Here is a 21,605-nt window from a genome sequence, read left to right as displayed (position 1 = left end):
GAATGAAGTTAATATTCTTTAACATAGTCTACTTGAACTCGTTGGGAGGATACTCCGCGGTTCATAATGGATATTTTTATTACCAGCTGAAGCTGAAAAGGTGAGAGGATTGCAATAAAACAGGTTTAACGTGAGGTACTTTAGTCTCAGCTTCAGTCTTTATATTGTTATAAAGAGTCGGTATTATGTCTGTTTTTGATGTACTTAGTATTTTGCTATAATATGTTTTGGTTATTTACTACGTTAGAGTGATATAAAAAGATTATATTACGTGAATTGACACATTGATCGATAAGCTATGGTGATATATAACGTCTTTTTTCATGTTGTTAGATTTATATAATAACTGCGCACTACTTCAAATACTTTTTTGACGTTGGAAATCATTAGGTGAACCCTCAGTGTAGCTGGAGGGAGTGTCAAATATTGACTAAAAACTACTTATGTTCCTTCTGGACACCTTTGGGTATCAAATCTCCGTATTTCGTATGAACAATCCTGCAGTACCCGCGTGGTAAATATTACCTACCTATGTATGTATTTTTGTACTAACCTAACCTAACCTAACCTACCTCAAGTACTTCTTCTTAAAATCCTACGCTGTACTTGACGGTATTCCACTAAGTCACGATTAACTCACTCAGCATTAGAAATCGGATATCCATCCGAAACCTTGTAAACCGACCATGGCTTTTACACAGCCTTGAACCTTTGAAATACTTAACACACAGAAAATAACACGGAGAACAGAATGACTAGCGGAGGTGCCATAGCGGTGAAACGTCTAAGAAAGTAGAGCGCCAAAATGCGAGTGTGCGGAGGACGAGGAACGTTACTGTTTTCATCCTTCTACGCCACCTTTGGACCTGACCATTTTTGTAATATCAAAAATCGTCGACAGATTGGTACAAAGCACCCGAACGCGTCCTTAGTTCACTCGTAACTGATCGGTTTGGTCATGCCCACTGTAAGAATTTGAGCTTGAAGAAGGTGCCTGACCTACCTGCATTATGGCATCTTCGCTTATCATTCCTTACTCCATGCAAAATAATGAGTAGTTCTCGAACAAATCGGTGGAAAAAACCCGACCATGAAAAATCATTTCTCCATTCGAAAAGCTAATGTAGACATGATGTGTTTCTAATAACAGTCATCAAAGCTAGCTTCTTGTTCCAGTAGAGTGGCGTTCAAACGAGGCTTCAAATTAATGTTCCCAATACACGGAGGAAGGAAAGGTATAAGGAAGGTAGGTCAGGCGCCTTCTTGTAGGTCAATGTAACGTACGGTAAGAGTGGTGATTGGCATTGGGGTTCCTTGTCAAATCAAAACCAATCTGTCAAAAGTTTTGATTGATTGTTGACTTTATTTTGATAAAATTTTGGGCAGGTACTAAAGAAGACGAGCAAGAGCGGAGCTAGTAACGTTCCTCGTCCCCCGCAGACCCGTATTTTGGCGCGCTTCTTTCTTAGGAGATTTATGCGTTATGACATCTCCGCTAGTGTTTTTATTCTCCATGGCCCTATGTCATTGACGCTTTAAAGGACCATGAGTCAAATTGGGCTCATTGTCCAACAGAGTTATAGCATACGCCGTTGTGAAGGTTTTTGTTTGTACTAAAATTGTTACTATGGGCACTACCTTCAATTCCATGGCAAAAAAAAGATACGCACCTAAATAGGTTTACATATTACGTAGGTATACATTCTGGTTAACAGAAACGAAATGGGTCGAGATGCCATCGCTCAGTATTACTGCTCGTGTCTAACAGGTAGACGCTCAGTAGGAAGTTGTGCTCATATCATTTCAATAATTTGGTATCTAGGGTGAGGCAGGCACTCACAATTTAATCCACCGGTAGGATATTTAGACGACATTATTATTGATATTGATTGAAATGTTAACAAAAATAATTTTAACTGTTAGCAGCTGTTTTATTTTTTATGTATACATTAAACCTGGAATTAAAACTAGTTAAAGGTGTTCAATAACAAAACCTACACTGCCATAACAGCACAACTTTTTGCAGAATATTAGTTTATTTATGGTCGGAGAAAAATATTTATAGCAAAATAACCCCATGGATTCTTCGCAAAAATGAGTTTAAATCTTTATATTTAGTGCTTTACAAGTATATTCAAAGTGGTCTCATCTCTGTTGGTGGGTGAGCCCAGGCTTCATACATTTTTGCCCATGGTCCTTTCAAGGGGAAATGGATATTTACTTATAATGATACTTGGATTGTTTGACGGTTCAATGTTGTTAATATTTGATGGGTCTGAAGGGAGGAAATGGTTTATCTATAGGAGTGTTTATCGGGAAAGAGAATACGTTTGAAGGTATTTAACTTATAATTTTAAACTGCAGTGCTTTATAACAGAGTTCGAAAAAATAATATTAAGATTAGGTTTCGATTATGAGTTTTCAATTAAATGACTAAGCGTGCATTTTGAGTCTGAACTATAGTAAATTACACCCCGAAAACCAAAGTGATGCTTAGGCACAAAACTAATGAAGGATCATTTAAATTTCTTTTTCTAAAGCTACGCACTGAAACACGAGCCGTTTGAAGCATTCTTTACGCGCCTTTATAATGATTATAATCCTGCCTTTTGTGTGAGACACAAAGGGCGTTCGTTTGACGCGAGTGCAGCCAGGTGGCGTTGCTATCGCAATTACAAAGCTTGCCAAAAGAGGTGTTGCCCTCACAAAGCCCTCTTAAGAAGCGCCTTAAGATGGGAATGATAGAATAGTAATGAATGTAGACTGATTAATGTGCTCCTAATCCGCGCTAATATTATAAATGCAAAGTAACTCTTTGTATCCATCTTATTTCAAAACTAGTGAATCGACTTGAACGGGTATATATAGATAGTCTAGCTAGACTATATATAGATATAAGTATAATCAATAGGAAATAGGCCATGTTTTAGTCTGTGGGAAGTACTTGATTTTGTATGCGGAATCCACTGGCCCACCTCGATAAATGTTCTATCTAACATTGAAATAAACTTTTTAAATTGGACTGGAGTGTCCTGCGACTAACGCGTTTAAACAAACAAGCTTTTTAGATTTTATAATTATAATATACTAGCCGTTTTCCCGCGGTTTCACCCGCGTCCCGTGGGAGCTACTGCCCGCACCGGGATAAAATATAGCCTATGTTACTCGCAGATAATATAGCTTTCTAATGGGGAAAGAATATTTAAAATCGGTCCAGTTGTTTTTGAGTTTATCCATTACAAACAAACAAACAAAGTTTTCCTCTTTATAATATTATTATAGTATAGAAAAGCTTATAAGTATAGATAGATACTCGTATTTGTAACTGAATATAGGTACAGAATACAGAAATATTTGATACTTCCAAAAATACCTACCTAATGGCAAAAATGGACCATTTCTTCTCCACGATATTAAATCGTGGGTAATATATTACGGCTCTGAAGTAATATTGTGGCGAGATTCCTGATTTATTATGAGAAGGAATTAATAAATTAGCTTCTCTATTTGGACTTACTTTTGTTTTTTTTGGAACATGATCTGTGGGAAGCGAAAATGTGTATTGGGAGAGTAGCTTTTATTTACTGAACAACTGCTATGATGAAATATGTATATAGCTAGGTTATAACGGAGTATACGATATACCTAATGAAGTAGAAAGGTAAAAATAGTTCCGACTGGAAAAAAATGCTCATTAAAATAGACGGACGGTTATGTTGAAATGAAACTACTGATCAAAAAATTATAATCGGCACTTAAAAAAATACCATATCTTCTCATATTTACATGAGTACAGAGTAACAAAATAAAAAATACTCAGTCCAAAAAAGAACCTAGGTACTTCTATCAACGGTGAAATTAACTCACACAACGAAACAGTTAAAAATAACTGAACCAGTTCTAAGGTTTTTTATTTCATTTCAGAAACGTAATGAACAGACATTTAATTTGATTTATACAATACAAAACCTTTGCCATAATAAGCCCAATGGCCGAGACTCGTTATATAAAAATATGCCAATTACAAAATGTATTTTACCATCCCATTACACATCAAAGAAAATTCAAAGTTCAGAGCATAACAATAAGGTGTATTTTTCATTGCGCTGAAATCTTTCAGTGATTTTAAATGTAATCTGTTCTGGGAAAGATGTCTATAGGAAAATGGTTTTCATTCTTTTTTGAAATATGAAGTTATATTTATTTTATGTTTTGCATACTAATACTGATCAAATAGGATCAAAGGATTTGCTTAATGGATTGAAAAAGTAGAAACCAAGGTTCCGAATCGATTCAATAGTTTCTTATGTTTTGATAAGGACTGTAACCATTCTTTCAGAAAATCATATAGAAGCAGTCAGAGTAGTTTATGAGGAACTTGGTTTGTCAAATCGGACCTGTAGTTTATGAGATATCATCATCCTCCGAGCCTTTTCTCCAACCATGTTGGGGTCGGCTTCCAGTCTAACCGGATTCAGCTGAGTACCAGAGCTGTAGTTTATGAGATAATCGCTTTAAAAAAAATACTTCACTTCAATAAGTACAGATAAAAAACATTTTCTTCAGTAGACGGAACCGCTAAAAAGAGCCAGTTCAGAATAAGAAATATAAGGAAATGTAAAAGACGTGGGTACATTAATTCCAAGACAAATATTTTCCTTCGGGCTTAACATGTTTTTGAACAGGTTTCCCGGGTGCGACACCTCAATTTTTTCCGAGCTCTAGTAAATTATTTTATACATGAATTGCGAGCTTTTCTTAGGGTTGTTTATTGGTATTTACCTATTTTTCTCGTAAAAGTTTTTTTTTATGTCTAATGTGACATAACTCGTAGTTAAGTTGATAAGTTAATTAATGCATAAGAACAAGAACAAAATTACTATTTAAACTAAAACCATCCGGTCTTCAATAAGCTTAAAGATATAGCTAAAGATATAAAGCTATAAACATTCAAGTTTTATAATTGTTATTCAATTAAAATAAAAAAGTTGAAATCTGTAAATAAAAATTCACCATTCATTAAAAAAGATATCAGAATCCTTCCACAGTAAGGATTTATTGAACAAAAAAAAAAAAAAAACAAAAGATAAAGTCTTAGCGTCCAATCCTCAATGAATAGGGACTACCGATAGCACCCGGGAATTAACCAGAACCTATTAATCACTGCGATATGCCTTCGTCCGATTGCCATTGATCAGGGCCGGAATAACAACGATGCTGCGGGGCCCGGAGAAACAGCGGGCCCCTTATGTAACCTTCTGAAATAGGGCGTAGATCAGCGATAGTTTTCTGAGTGATGTTATATAAAAGTTATTCATGATTCTATTCACATACTTCAACATGAATGGCTGAAATGTATGTACAGTACTTAAAAACCACTTAATCAAATTACTTACTACAAAATTACTGTTTATTTTACAATTGTGAGCAGAACAATTATTGTATGACGAAAAATAAATTTTCGATTTTAGTTAAGAAAGAAGTAATGACATTTCACAACTGACAAATGTTTTGGGTCCTTTGATTCCTCATTTACATTTTCCGTGGGGCCCACCTAGACACAGGCTCCGTAATAATTGCTTCATATTCTCTATGCCTAATCCGGCACTGCATAAAGTGGCGAGGGGAAAATGTCAAATGATACGTATTCCGATCCGCGGCGCAATTAAGCCCTGGGAAGTAAGGGCGAGAAATGTTACACGGCATTAGAGTATGTGGTATTTAGTATTTAAAGAGAACTTGTAGAGCTCGTGATTAATCATTTCTATTCAGGGTCAAGGGTGCTGAAACTTATGTGAAAATGTTGGACATTTTCGACGAAGACGAACGTTATCGAAATAATTCTAAAATGTTCTCAAAATTGCAACTTTTGTACACGAACATGCTAGCAGTAGACGACTACACTTTTTTCGCAGACCATTTTGGTGGACCTTGTCATTACGTAATTTTAACCTAGTTACAAGTTTGCAGGAACTACCACAACTAATTTCCCTGTAATTTCAAACAGCAGGACGCTTAGACAAAGTGCACCCCCATTAATAAACTACATAAGTAACATATCTACATATTTGGGCTAAAACTTGTATTCTAAATGTTCGTTTTTGTCATTAGCTCGTAAACGGCATTACTCACACCAGTCGGACGAGAAATTCAATTAGTCTAATTGAATTAAAACTGGACTTTATGCACATTTTTAGTGCTGATTCCATAAATGTTTAATTTCAGCCGTTTGGCATCATAACCATGATAATTTTGCGGCAGTCGAAATGTGCAGACCTTGAGAATATCCTGGAATTAAATTATAAATGACGAGAGTTATGCTTGTTGAATTATTACTTATTTTTGTTTAGGTACTTATTTTGATTGGTCAAATCTTGCAGCTAAAAGTATTACATTCCTGGAAGTCTTTACTATATACATATAATCCCATAGATACACGAGTAAACTAACGAAGCCTTTTTTCAATACTATCTAAGGTATCTCTTCGTTACAGCCAAAAACCTCGAGGATAACAACGAACAGCCAAAAAACCTCTCTATAATATACCTACAATTTTTTTATAATAAAGAAAACATAATTACATTTGGTATTCCATTCTCATCGCTCAGCTTAAAGGATTAGCCACCTAAGCCCGTACTTTTCTCAGCCGACATCAGTTCGACCCACTTTATTATAACTTTTATAATATTAAAAGTGGGAAAAGAAGTACGTTTTAACTTTCTATTGGTACTCGATATTAGTTGCGAGTTTCTTGAGAACTTTGTGATTAATGTGCTACCATTTAGGTTTTGTTTTTGTTCGTCTTGAAGTACTTACGTGAAATTGACGACATACAATTTCGACTGCGAGTAAGAAAACTTTTTTAGCGAGTTGGGCTGAAATGTTTGTTAAGTCATAAATCCAAAGAGGACAATATTAATTTGAACTTAAACATGGATTAAGGGAGAGTTTGCCTAGTTTATCTTAAAACACCCAATTGAAAATATTTGCATTTCTTGTAAAATGAGGGCTACCGCGTATGAAATCGCCGCTAGAGGCGCTTGTGTAGCGTGAGGTCTTCGTTTGTTTACGCGCGAGGGTTTATATTTCTAATTAAATTAATATTGTGAATATTTAACAATACTTTAGATTAATTATGGCAAATACAGATCAGGGTTCTATAAATGTCACTGCTTTGACACTCTTTAATCTTTCGGAAACTTATGTTCGCATTTCTTTTTCGAGCAAAACGGCACTGCGCAACACTGTGGCATCGCCAATACGTTCTCACTATAGTTCTATTGTATTACATATGATCTAATATAATGATCTAATGTAGATATAAGTTTTAGCGCTCATAATACGAACTTTGATTGCCATAGTAATAGACCTCACGCTACAGTTGTGCCATCTGGTGAAACAAAAAAACGGTAGCCTCCGTTGGCGAGAATCGAATACGACACAGATTAAACAGTGCGTCAAAATTTGTCAGGGAAACGTCACAAACTGCCTTTTCACAGCGGATTTTTTTTTGATGATCTCAAAATATTACCTTTTATTATAAAATATACGTAAAAATATATAAGACAAAGATAACAGGTGCAGGAAAGGTCGTAACATATCTTTGGCACGCACCTCGTGAATTTTCGCGTGTATCCCCATGATTTAGTTGACATACCTTTCTTTCATGGACTACTGAATATTTGGGCGTTTTTTGAACCTCTTGTCTTAGCCTTCGCCAGATGTCCTCTTGAAATAATAGTTTTGATTTTTTAGAGTAAGTAGCAGAAGTAATAATGGCTGAAAATGCATGCTCATGCTCAGAATGCAGAAAAAAATAACTTTTTCTCTTTACTCCGCATCTTTCCAGGTTAAATTAAAAAACACCTATAGGTACCTAATTCGGTGAGCGACTAGTCTAGTCTAGTTTGTATCCAGGAAAAAGATGTTTTTAAAGAAAAAGAAAAACCATGTAAAGTTCCTAATAACAGATGTTATATTGGCTGTTTTTCCAAACAATCAGTGTTTATGATCGGCTCGGAAAAGATCGTAAAGTCGAACGGACCGATCTTCCCGGTCGCGCCTAGCCGCACTGACCAATTTTATGGCTTTCTAGACCCTGATGTTTTCCACTTCCTTGATTATTGCAGCTGTAATATTTTATTGTTATCCCCTTTCACGTTATTTACTGGGATTTATGACTTATTTAGTCAATGTTTTAGGATTCAATTATGATAAGGTAACAGTGTTTTCTAAAATAGAATATAGGTAATATAGAACTGAACAGTTTTTAGAAGGCTACTCAATCACGGTCTTTTCTATCTTGATATTTTCTGTAACAATTAAAATTTCATGCATAGGTATTTGAGAGAATCTTGAATGATTTATCCCAAATTGTAAAGGAGGACAATTTTAAAGGAGAGTAAACTTGTAAAATCAATATCTTTTCGATAAGTCGTACTAATTCCCAGGTATCTATTTCTAACCAAGATCAACACAGACCCTTCAAAATCAGGTATTTATTTATAGCCAAGATCATCCCAAACCCTTCGAAACTCAATCCTAATAGTGGAATATTCCAGATTTCCTGCCTATCATGGTAATTTATACCCTCATGTGTAGGCAGAGGTGAGGTCGCAAATATACATAATTGATAACTGATTCCAAACTTACTAGTGACCCGATAACCTAGTTTATGTTGTAGTACTCGAAACTAGACGAAGTTAGTTCATTGCTCTGTTTTGGATGCAAGGATGTCTTACAGCGCTTTCACACAAGCTGAATTTCCGCTCGGGGTAAAGCCCGGTTCGCCAAGGACGGTGTCGCGTGAACTCGTGTAACAACAAACAATTGACAACTATCGATACGAAAGATGATACCAGCATGACCGGTTTTATGCCGCGTAGAAAACGCGCAACAAGATCGGCTAGTGTGAAAGCGCGGTTACTGAATATGTTGTAGTAGGAACAACCCCTAAAGAAAAAACGAACAAAATTCAAATTTTGCTATATAGAACACATCTGTTTTACCCTTCAACAAACGGCCTTGATCTACAAAAGAGCGTAAATAAATAACTCCGAACTTCAGCCAACCCTTCCCTTTGAGGCTGAACAAAGTAGCTAACTACGTAACCAGTACATCAATAACCGACTCGATGCGTCATTTAGCATTCAAAGTACACCAAACATAGTTTAAAACCGGCTGACGAAGATAAATGACCGTTTTTCCGAGCTCACGTGACACACGACCGCCGCGGTTGGCTGACTGGTGCGTAATGAAAAATTTAATTGATTTCCGAGTGTGTATTATAGATTACGTGATTATACTAGTGGCGTGCTCCGGCTGGGTCCGTGGTATGAGTACCTTTTGTTACTACCTATACCTCTATAGCCTTAAGGCTAAAGACTAAGTTTAACAACAGCAAAAAACTACAGTTTTCCTAAAACTACTGTTTACTATGAATTTTGTTTTAAGAAAAAACGGACTTTCATGTTGACGGTGAGCTTGGCGTTCAATCATAACTAAAAAATCAACCAAATCGACAATCTATCTTTCGCATTTTTAAGATTGAATGATAATGGCCTTAAAATACAGTTTTTTAGGTCAGATTTATAACACGAAATAGTTTGTCTCCCTAAGAAAATAGTCCCCTCTTCAATAACAAACAAAATTTTTTACCTAGTTAACATTGTTTAACCTTACATTAAGTTTTAAAACAGGATTTTCCACACAATCTTCTAATAAATAAGTTAACAGCGGTTTTCCTTAGCGCAACATTTTTATACGGGCTCGGGAAATTCTTTGAGATAATCGTATTTAGTTCGCCGCCACAACACTCCCCGTGGGTACGTTACTTCGTTGTTGTTTTTTACAAAAAATCTGCAAAAAAATTCCATCGGAGCATTTTTGATGTAAGTACAAAAGGAGAGGGGAAAATCGACATTATATATAAGTCATGAATCTACTACCTATATCTATTCGAGAACAGACAGAATTGAATAAACAACCTACTCAGGCAAACTTGAAAAGCATAAAATAGTCAATTTTTTGCAACATTACATAAGGGCAACTGCGGAACAGCGTTTTGGGAATGATTTTTATTATTTTTTAAGAGGGTTTTTTCAAGTTTTGTTGTAAAAATTGTGTCTTCCAATCTCGTTTTCTTTTAATCAACATCCCCTTTCTTGTAGGTCTACACAAAACGTGTGAGGATTAATATTATTTGAAAAGGTTGTTCAATATATTTAAAAATGCGTAGTTCGGTCCTGTAGTGTGTCACGTAACCATGGATTAATGTGTACGTAATTACTGGGGAACAATATTGAATTGTGTACAAATCCCCGGCCGACGGTGATCACGGATCGATCGCTTGTTACAAAACCGAGTGGGGATATACATACCAATATTATTGTGTAACTACGTTATGTTTGGGTTTCATGTTAAAAATATAAAACAAACAGGTGTTTTCACTCTATGCCGAAAGTTAAGTCAAACTGTAAGGTAGAATATTTTGCCACAGTTTTTTAATGTTTGCATCTTAATTTGTACTCATATTCATTCAAAATTATCATTAATATTCAATATTCATTGCAAAATTAACTAATTCTTTCTTAACACAGTTTGGAAGTAAACTATAGCATGTAGGCTCATGTATGTAAAGATATTTAACAGTTTTGGAAAATCTCAAAAGTAAGTAACTATCAGTATCAAATTGTAATAAACGTAAAACGAAAACAATTACAATTTTAAGAACGATCGGGTTGCCAATCTGGATTGCAATAAAATTTAAATTGTGTAATTCAAGATCACTTCATATTTTAAAAGCACTTGAAATATAAAACCGAATTAAGTATGAATTATATTGAGAAGGTATTAAGGATAGTATAATATTATTATTTAAAGCTGAAACTCTTTCATTACGCGCCTGTCAATAACTATTTCATTTAGCCTAAAAATGTAAACTATGTCGAAAAATTGGTCCACATCGCTGTCACCCGGCGGTGTATTCAATAGGCTGGCAGCATTGCCACTTTGGATGGCAATGCTTAAAGATGCTTAAACGTTCGGCGAAATGAAAGCTAGCCTTTGGGCCCCGAGAAGCATCAACAAGGTGTGAAATTTCCTTAGTGCTCACACCCCGGCCACAGTTTTTTTTAATAGATGATTCTAAGTTTAAAGTCAGTCTATATCAAGATGTAGTCTAAGTGTAACTACTTGCATTCGACGGTGTGACCAAGAGCAGTTGATTCCCTCCTCGATGCTCGGATGAATGACCCTTCGGACCTGAGCACGTACTCGCCTTAATGACGAGAAGTTCTCACAATGTTACTAATTATTTGCTGGAGGTTTGTAGACTGGAGTTTTGGAAATACACCCCATTTTTGGGTTAAAGTAAGATACAAAAGAGAGATAAACTATCGAAAGCCTATATTTGATTTCATTTTTTTGAAATTTAAATGGAAATCTGACAAAATTTTAATGATTTTTTGTAGTTGTTTGTTTTGATTGCACCTAATTGTTGTCATGAAATTAATCGAAAGTCACATTATTTCTTGGTATCAGGAACTTCCATTTACACACAATCAAATATAGATGTATTCAGATTCATTTACCCAAGTTAAATGACGTAATTACCTTTTTAAGTTCTAAATAAAACTCAAGTAACAAACTAATAAATTACTACAGATGACAAAATGTAAGATAAAAACTTTTCATAAATGTAAAGTACATTATGTTTACTCCTGTTATATTTAAAAATATCCAGACTTTACTTAACGTAACATTTTGTAACATTAATGTATTTTTGTTAATGGAACAAGCCCCTTAATTATTCTTTTCAAAAGCAAACATTTTAAATGAAAGTTCTAAAGAATTTTCTTAATGTTTATTAATGGACGAATTAATGATATCAGCAATTATTAATGTAAAAATAATTAATGATACAGTGAATATAATTTCTTAAGAATATTAAAACTTAAAGAAAAGTTTTCCATGTCAGACTTTTTCGCGAAATGGACTGTTACTGTTTCAGCCTTTTTATCGTCCCACTGCTGGGCTGCGGCCTCCTCTCACACGGAGAAGGATTGAGCATTAATCACCACCCTTGCTCAATGCGGGTTGGTGATTTCAGACTATGTAGTCCAGGTTTCCTCAAGATGTTTTCCTTCACCTGTTTATAAGCCATTGGTGTCCAAGATATACTTAGAAATGGACGTATTGGAAAAAATCGGAAAATCACTACGTTCTTATGTAGCTTTTCTTTGTTATCAATATTTTTAAAAGGTGTAAGTAAGATTAACTCATCCTTTGAATGCATATCTATCTATGCTTACATAGAAAAGAGGTTTTTTTTCTCTGTTCATTTGTGTAGGTACCCTAAAGGCTAAAAAACGACTGAACCCATTTGAAAAACTCTTTCACTTTTGGAAAGCTACAGTCCTTCCGAGTAATGTAAGCTATATTTTATCCATGTACGGAAAACCGTTTATTTTATATAAGTATGCTTGGTTTTTAACAATATTCACTCAAAACATCTTCATTTGTTTACAAAATAAAACGATTACAAAAGAAAAATGTCATCAAATATGGCGGCATGAGCGGGAAAGCTTGTTCGGCCGTTATTTTTTAATTCGACATCGTAAACAGGCCAAGGAACAATGAATGTAATGCCACAAAGGGCTCAAACCGTTCGCGGTCACAATTCAAATAAAATGTTTTGAAATTCTACTTCAGTATACGAATTCTAGTTCAGTATACGAATGCAGCGTTTAAAAAGTAAAGGTGCAATTTTGCTATGCTGAAACCGATCTTATGTCGATGACATAAAGTTGAATTTGGTTTGATATATGTTTTTTTTATTTTCTTTGGTGTTTAAACGTTTTTATTCTAAAGTAGGCTTCTGAGATTGTTGGTCTCGTCTGCTACATTTTATCTATGATAGAATAATACTTTGAAATTCGAGATGGTTACTATTGTGTTTTTAACCGATTTCCCAAATAGGAGGTTTTAATTCAGATGTTTGTATTTTTTTATGGAGGCTTTTATATTATTCAGATTCCTGTAAGCTATTGTAAATAAAAATCATAACATTGCTTTTCGAGCCCATGCATTAAAAAAATAACATACCTACACTTAAGCCATATTAGGTGATAAAAAAATGGCTTTCCTAATAAATCTTTCACATAGAACATAAACACACCCCCAGACAATGTGTCGACAAGAATTTTCCTACCACAGAGAAATCTTTTTGAAATAAAATCTCCAAGACCATAAAGTGCGATGAATCCAAGTAAATTATGATGATAGGGCTCCGCGGTGCGCGGGTTATGGCCAGATAGGGCTGCGGTCAGTCTTATCACGCATAAGAGGTCAAAAGTATTAAGAAAATCGGGTTAGTAAGAATATGTGGTGTTTGCACTGTGGTCTCTTGGGATTGGTTTGTACAAAATTGGAATGTTAAGACAATGGGAAGTCATTTTTGCAAATACGATCCTTTTATAGAATGCTGATGTAGCTAGTGTTTATTTTGAATGTCTCGCAATTAATAGCGATTACAGACAATACTTCGAAAGAGAGAGTTTGTATACATGGAGTCGTTTTAGGACCAATTCTTTAGACATAATTTATTTTCTTATATCACACAGGTAGTCTACAGCTGGGACATATACCGAAGGCTCTCCTAAACTATTCTATGGTACAGACTCAGATCAAATCAAATTAGCTGGATAGTTTTAAGTAGCATCACAAAAACTTAAAAAAAAAATCACATTTATTTTGTATGACCTTTTTAAAAAATATTCCTCTGACAAATAATTTTCTCCACAAATGGTTTGTAATGTCGTGGGAGGTGACATGTTTAGCTTACACGAGTGTATGACGTCATACACGCCATTTAAAAAATACCAGTCATAGACTAAATGTCACTTGTGCAATTAATTAGAAATGTTGTAGTGTTTCAGCAAAATTAAATATGTTTTCTTAATAAAATGTTATATATGAATGAAATGTTATATCAATGAGAATTTTGTGTTATTTGAAATAAATGCCATAATTAACAAATGGAATGGTAGCAGGCTAGTGTGATAAATTAATATATCTTCGCAATACCTACTCTTTTCTTCTTTTATTGTCTAACCTGACCGTTGTCATAAAAAAACCTCAATTTGTAGTGGAAATACAGGAGAGTAGATACTGAGTCAAAATGCCTAAAGGAATTATAAACTATCTATCGACTAAAAAATATTAAAATCAACTTACCTAAAAACAACACTAGTCCCCTCACTATCTAAATGCACGGCATCATTGAGGGACCACTGCAGCAGCACAGCCGGTCTGGTGGCCAGCGGACCGCTGACCACGCGCGCCGGCAGGTACCTCCTTCTCATCCGCAAACTCTTCGCGAACCTTCGATAAACCGACCGCTCGTCTCTATAACTACGATATTTTGGTCTGAAGTAATACCCATCACTAAGGCTATCTACACTTTTTATACTATAGTCTTCGAATGTCCTATAGGGCACTCCGTATTTTTTGGACTTTTTCACGTGTTTTGAACGCTCGGTTCGCATGTGCTTTGGGAGGAAGTAGGGGAGGGTCTCGTCTCTGCAGGGCCGCTCGGAGTACGAGGTGGGGGTGAAGTTCCCCCGGATGAAGTTGTCCACTATCGAGTGGAGGACGTAGTCTCGGAGTGTCGTGTCCTCGAACTGAAGGTGGACTGGAACAAAGAGAAGGATAATGTTAGATTTCTGTATTTGCAGGGAGACATTGAAGATGAATGACATGTATTCAGAATCAGAAACATTTATTTCCTAAACGTAGGTGTATTACATAAGGATCTTATAATTAAAATAAATAAATAATGTCGGGACACCTTTTCACACACGGTCGGTTAGCCCCACGCTAAGTTATTAATTAACTTGTGTTATGGGTGCTAACACAACTGATAAACTACATATAGCTACATATATACATATTTATAAATACATATTGTAACACCCAGACCACGACCAACAAGCATGCTCATCACACAAATGTCGATCGAACCGGGAATCGAACCCGGGACCTCAGATTCGGCAGTCCGGCTTGGTGACCTTTGCGCCACAGAGGTCGTCACAGAGGAATTATATTAAGTGCCAAATGTTTTCCCGTGATTATTACAATAGTATAAAATAGTATTGATGATGATCGTATTATTTACAATAGTATCAATAATATCCAGACACCGCTAGCGTTACAAAATAAAAAGTAGATACCTATAAGTAAATGTCATAATCCAAAAAGGAACATCCAATCAGAAAGTATGTCATCTTCCACAGTCGGAACGGTTCGGATACATTGCCGGAGACCGGTTTGGCCCCAAAAGCGTCCAGTGAAGGGCCAAATTTCCGGCCGACGAGACGGATGGAGCCCCGGTATCTTTTATGGAGATCCGTGAATTTGTTACTGAAGCGATATTTCCTAGGATAACATTCTGAGGGGTGTTTGTGTCTGTGTGTGTTGGTTTGATTGAAGGTCAGTTATTAGGAAATTAGTTGCCGTTATGGGTGTGTGATTGTAGGGCCGTGTGTGTTTTGTGCTTGTAGTTGAAAAGTGTGAGAGGAGTTTTGTGTATTGTTGAGGTTTAAGGCTTGTAAATAAGTTAAGGTAGCTTTGAGTTATACTTGGAACTGAGCTAGAATTCTTCTGTTAAATCCAGTTGTAATGTAAATGTAAGCCAAAGTAAGACTTATTTTTAACTTTCGACGTAAAAATAGGCGTAAATTTGACCGCTGTGTGTCTGTCTGTGACATCGAGGCTTATAAAAAAACCCCCGACCCAAAAAAGCACGCAATTATTATGACAAAAGGTTAAAAACGCTAAACCCTATAAAAAGCAAAAAATAACTTTTAACACTACGTAAGTACCAACTAAAGCATGTCAGACTAAACTAAATTTTGTCGTGTCGAGGGACCGCTCTAATTTATTAGCCTAACGTTAGAAGTAATTATATACTACTACATTACATATACTTCTTATAACTTTTTATATAATTTTGTTTAGATACGTGTTTTTTTTTATACGAATGTTGTAATTAGGTAGGTATCATTTGATTTATGTAAGTATTTTTAAAGGTAAAAAGCGGTCCCCCGACACGTCAAAATTTAGTTTAGTCTGACATGCTTTAGTTGGTACTTACGTAGTGTTAAAAGTTATTTTTTGCTTTTTATAGGGTTTAGCGTTTTTAACCTTTTGTCATAATAATTGCGTGCTTTTTTGGGTCGGGGGTTTTTTTTAATTTATAATTTTATTTTATTTCATGCTTTTTGAAGGAGCTCCTTAATTTTTCCTTCTTTCATTTAATTTCTTTTATTTTAAGATGGGGTCGCTATATGCGATCTCGGCCAAAAGCAGCTGTTTAACAATCCTCATGACAAACTGGCTCTGGGAGAATTGCACAGATTGAGAAACAACAAAGATTAACCTTTGGTCATTCTAGATTTTCAGCAAAAATATAAATCGGTTTATCCGTTTCATTCCGGCATTCCAGGGTTTCATCCGCCACATCCCATTTCCAGCATCAGGTTCTCGTCAATCAGAAACATGAAGAGAACTCGTCAAGACAAATTTAACGAGCCCAAACTCGATGGGTTTATTAAGAGGCAGTTCAGGGTTACGTCTCCTATTTTCGTGTCCTAACAGCAGACCAGCTCAGTGGTTCCAGAAGACATTAGTATTTCAAATTTCAGATCCTACATATGCTTGCAAGTTAACTGAGCGTGTAACATTCCTATCACACCTAACAAACGAGCTGATGACCTTGAAGACCTGAACCGATTTCCACCAAACATAGCTAAGAACACTCCCGAATGACATTCCTTTCAAACAAATTAAAACCGCATTACAATCGGATCATCCGTTTGGGAGCTACGATGCCACATACACACACACACACACACACACACGCGCACACACACACAGACACGTCAAACTTATAACACCCCGTCGTTTTTGCGTCGGGGGTTAAAAACCGATTGGAGCACGGCTTTTTTTAGTCGCAAGCCAGTTAGTTGGTGGTGACTAATCAGAAATTCATTTCTATATTAAAACACACATAGATTACATTAGACTCAACGCTTCCTCCTATAATTTATACCTGAACCTAACATTTAACTTGTGACCTCAATTCAAGATCTCATAATAGAATTTTGATTTATGGCAACATTGTTGGCGAAATATTCAGGTGTAGCAACACTGAGCAATATGTTACGTTTGTGATGTCGTTTACATTAATTTTGTACGATGTTCAGTATTTGAATTGTGTATGAAAGAAGCTGGCAACATTCTTTTACCTTAGAGGAAGTATGAAATCAAGATGAGTATAAATATTTGCTGTGAAATAACGCAGTTTAGAATGATTAAGAAGCTTCTATTTGGAAGGTAAGAAATGATGACGATGATGTCCGCCTAGCCTATTTTTGGCGGCTGTTCTCTTATAAGAAAATTACCCAACTGCGCAAAATAAAGTATCATAGTGCAGAAGCATTTCTCAGATTCACTGCACACACTATTCCTTTACTCTCATAGCAAAGGGAAGGTAAGAAATAAGCGTGAAGGAGTGACTCTTAAAGTATGAAAATCTCGGTAGTAACGTCCAATAAGAGCCTCTTTTAAGTGATGTTCAAGAACCGTCGCTGTCGATTTATTGGTGGTTAAGATTTTCGATACATTTAGTACGAGAGTCAATTTGGAGTTATTTTGACGCTTTAAAATATTAGCTTCACTTGTAACTATGTAGGTATGTAAGAAAATCTTGGAAACTTAATTTGACCCACTTCCCGGTCCTCGATTAAGGTGAAATTTTGCACACGCTCTGAGTTCTGATGCCAATACATAACTAGCGTGTTTTTTTTAGTTTTTTTTAAATATTATTTTTTAATTGCTTCAAACTTAGTATACAAAGAAAGTGTGTTGTATGTTAATTCTTTTAGTCTATGCTTGTTTAATTGTTCGTCATTGTAACCGTGGACAATTCTACAATGAATTGATAGTTTAAAATATCTTCCAGCTCCGCCGTTAGATCAGTTCGAAGGTACCATGTATTATCATCAGAACTATGTATATTCTACATAGTTGTCTATAGTATATAGTTGCCTTAGATTCCATTACATAGTTACGTATCATCATCATCAGCCTATCGCAGTCCACTGCTGGACATAGGCCTCTCCAAGTGCACGCCATAGTTACGTATAGGTCAGCCTAATAAAAGCGTCTTAAAAACAAGGTTCATTGACCAGCAAGTTTTCAAATAAAACTGTTTTTCCACAGTAAATCGTGCAATTACACTGTCTTGCAAATAAAGAGAGCATAAAAAGTATTTTTGAAAAAATCACGCTCTTTGTCAGTTTATTCAAAATTTTTATATCTCCGTTTTTTCATAAGCCGATTAATATTGTTGTTCTTTCAACAAAGTTATGAGTTTTATTCTTATTCTAGGACTTAAAGTTTTTTATTTTTATTTCAAATAGTTGTGATTTCATAAGTTGTTTTAGTAGTTTCAGTTCCAATAAATGTGAAAAACCTAATTTGCAATAAAAAAGTCGCTTTGAAGTTATTTACAGCAGCATGTAAAGGACTTTGTTTCAAGTTTAAATAAGCGTTATAAAAACTTGGTGTTTCTATCAGTTTATTTTTAAGACTTTAAAGCTTAACTTGAAATAAAGCAACGTATGTATAGTTATCGGTACGGATATTGAGCTCTCGGCGGAAGAGTGGGGATCGCTTTGCGCACTGTACACTTAAGACAATAAACCAATAAATCACTTCTGCGCAGGGGAAGGTCAGGGCTCAATATCCCTGCCGATAGCTATACCACTTAAATCTTCACATTGAAATCTCTTTCAAATATCCGAACGTACTTTCTTCAATTTTGTTCATACAGAGGAACATCTAGAATACATATAACTTTTCTTTATAATTAATTAATTCTACAGAAGAAGTCACAGCAAGAGCAAATCTATTTAACCCACAACGCAGCATGTAACATTTACTACAAACATGTCACAACACAATAAAGTATTACCCAAACAAATACCCCAATAAACAGACCCGTTTATCTATAAAACGGAACATCATTAACTGGCCCAATAATTATGAACTACAGTGTAATTACTGAAAAGTACACAGGGGTCTTCGCAAAAACGTTGCGCCAAATTAAACTAATAGAGGGTCACTGGAGAGGTCCTTAATTAATGAATATCGGACCTTTTCTTGTGAAACTTTACCCTGTTTGGGTAAATATTACTGTACTAGTGGTGTGTTGTGGTTTTAGTCGATGATAGTTCGATAATAACTTGAATATTTTTTTTTGTTATGATTGAGTCAGTAATTTCAAATTTTTGAGCCAATTAATGTAAATATAATTCTGTCTATCTATTCCATCAAAACCATTTTATCGGTATAAATGACAGATAGTCTCGAACCTGATAAAGGAGAATGGACATTACTCGCTACTTTTACCCAGTTGCGGGAACTGTTTTATCCGGAGAAATAGGATACTTTTTACCCGATTACAAGAACTCGTTCCTCTGGAACGCGGGTGGAATCTCAGGTTCAGCTAGTTTGACATACCGTCACCACACAACCTGTCATCTGACAAACTATTTAAAAAAGACAACTGATCTGTTACCAAGCAGAGATCATAAATCAACATATCCACAGTTCTGGCCAGTTCCAACATAAGGCTTTGACTACTCGCTTTGTGGGTCAATCGATCGTTACTTTTGTTGGCCGGTGACCCATTGTATTTGGCTTGTGCGCTTCAAGCCAGCCTATTATGGATATAAATGGCTGTACTGCTGAAAAAACTGAGCTTCGCCAACGTTAGGTACAAATGAGGTCGTATTTTTTGGGTGTTGTCATTATGAGTATGTTTGCGGGTATTTTCGTGTTTATTTCTGTTCGTATGTTTTGCTAGATCACTTGGTATTTTGATGCTATTCGAACATTAATAATTCAAGTGTAAAATTGGGTATTTACACTTGATCTTCCGCGTTTTTGTCAACTCAAAATTGTACTCATTCCATTTAAATTTACGGCAGCTTGAAACTGACAGACAAATTCCATAGTCAGTTACCAATATACTACTTGTTTAGCGTGGGTTGTACCTTATAACTATAACGATAACCAAACCACCAGTTAAATATGTACATATATCAGTTATCGTACCAAACCTGGCACAATAGAACAGAAAAATCAACAAAAACAGAAGAGGTCGCTGCTTTGCAATCCATTTGCTGCTCGGGTCACAAGCCTTCATTTTTCACCTCACATGCAAAATGTAAAGCTTTACCTTATATTTTTCTTCCAATCTCTAAAAAACAAGTCTGAGAATGTAACACCTGACACTTTGTAACCTACCTTTGCGTATAAATGGCGTATCGTCATACATTAATGGAACCATGGAGTAAGGATAGATGACAGGAGATGCCGTAATGCGGGCAATGCAGGGGCCCACTTCTCGGTCAAATATGACCAAAACGATCAGTTAAGAGTGAACTAAGGAGGAGTTCGGGTTCTTTGGGACATCTGTCAACGATTTTTGGTGTTACAAAAATGATCGGGTCCAAAGAAGGCGTATAAAGGCGAAGACAGTAATATTCCCCGTCCCCTGCAGACCCGCATTTTGGCGCACTAATTTCTTACGCGATTTTTCGTTATGGCACCTCCGGTAGTCATTTTTTTTTCATGAATGGAACATATTTGAAAGTAGAACGCGCAGCTATGAGCCAGATATGGGAACTCCGGGGTAAAAAATATGGATAAGTTGACAACACTAACTAATGGATGGCAACCCAAAATGTTTGGGGAAGTGATTTATTGTTAGTTTTAGGTTTTGCGCGAAAGTTGGGGAATTTTGATTTAGTTTAAATTAAATAGTTTTGTCGCTTTGCTCTGTTTTGTAAGGGTAACAAATGTTTTAACTTAAGTAGTATACTATGGAGTGTAATGACTAAAATATGCCTATGAATTGTGAAATTTCCCAAAATACGGTTTCTATCTAAACGCATCATAATTTATTCCATTGTAGCACGTAGCAGCTCGTATCATAGTCCGTACACCAATATTTGTACCAACGTTGGCGTATTAATAATTTGTATGACATTTCCAAGCCCTTTGGGAGTAGCTTGTTCTACGAATTCACTCGGCGAATGGAATCGTGCATCAATTTTTATGAAAGTCGTGTTCTTTTTTCTTTTTTTTCGTACCAGTTAGTTTTTCCGTTGAAGTAGTATACATGTATGTATATGATAATGCAACTGTTATGAGAACTCGTTACGTTTTTATTTTGAGATTTAACGTAGGGATGAGATTTGTACGCACTCATATCCAGAATATTATTTTGAAAAGATTCCGGTCTTAAGCGTTCCACTTAACTGATTTTAAAAGAATAATTAAACGAAACGTAATAATAATGCTTGAATGCTGAGATTTTGGTTATAACTTAACGTTTGGTCCAAAATCACCCTCAGCAACTAGGTAACAGAAAATCGGAAATCTCGAATCGCCTATTCATGGTATAAATATGAAAACAGCAATCCGTCTTGTCTATTCCGTCTTAAGTCTATTTATCAGTGCTGTGTAACTTCCCG

The 21,605-nt window shown here is 35.7% G+C and overlaps 1 protein-coding gene across 1 annotated transcript in view; it reads right to left on the bottom strand.

Annotated features, from left to right (window-relative positions):
* Positions 1 to 21,605, bottom strand: part of LOC124634845 — a 258,449-nt gene that overhangs the window by 100,300 nt on the left and 136,544 nt on the right. Inside the window, exon 3 of the mRNA XM_047170496.1 lies at positions 14,236 to 14,692. Coding sequence (XP_047026452.1) covers positions 14,236 to 14,692 — 457 coding nt within the window. The remainder of the gene's footprint in view (positions 1 to 14,235; positions 14,693 to 21,605) is intronic.

The sequence above is a fragment of the Helicoverpa zea genome, chromosome 12 (genome assembly GCF_022581195.2).
Source record: "Helicoverpa zea isolate HzStark_Cry1AcR chromosome 12, ilHelZeax1.1, whole genome shotgun sequence".
Classification (NCBI taxonomy): Eukaryota; Metazoa; Arthropoda; class Insecta; order Lepidoptera; family Noctuidae; genus Helicoverpa; species Helicoverpa zea.
This window is presented reverse-complemented; position numbering and strand designations above follow the sequence as displayed.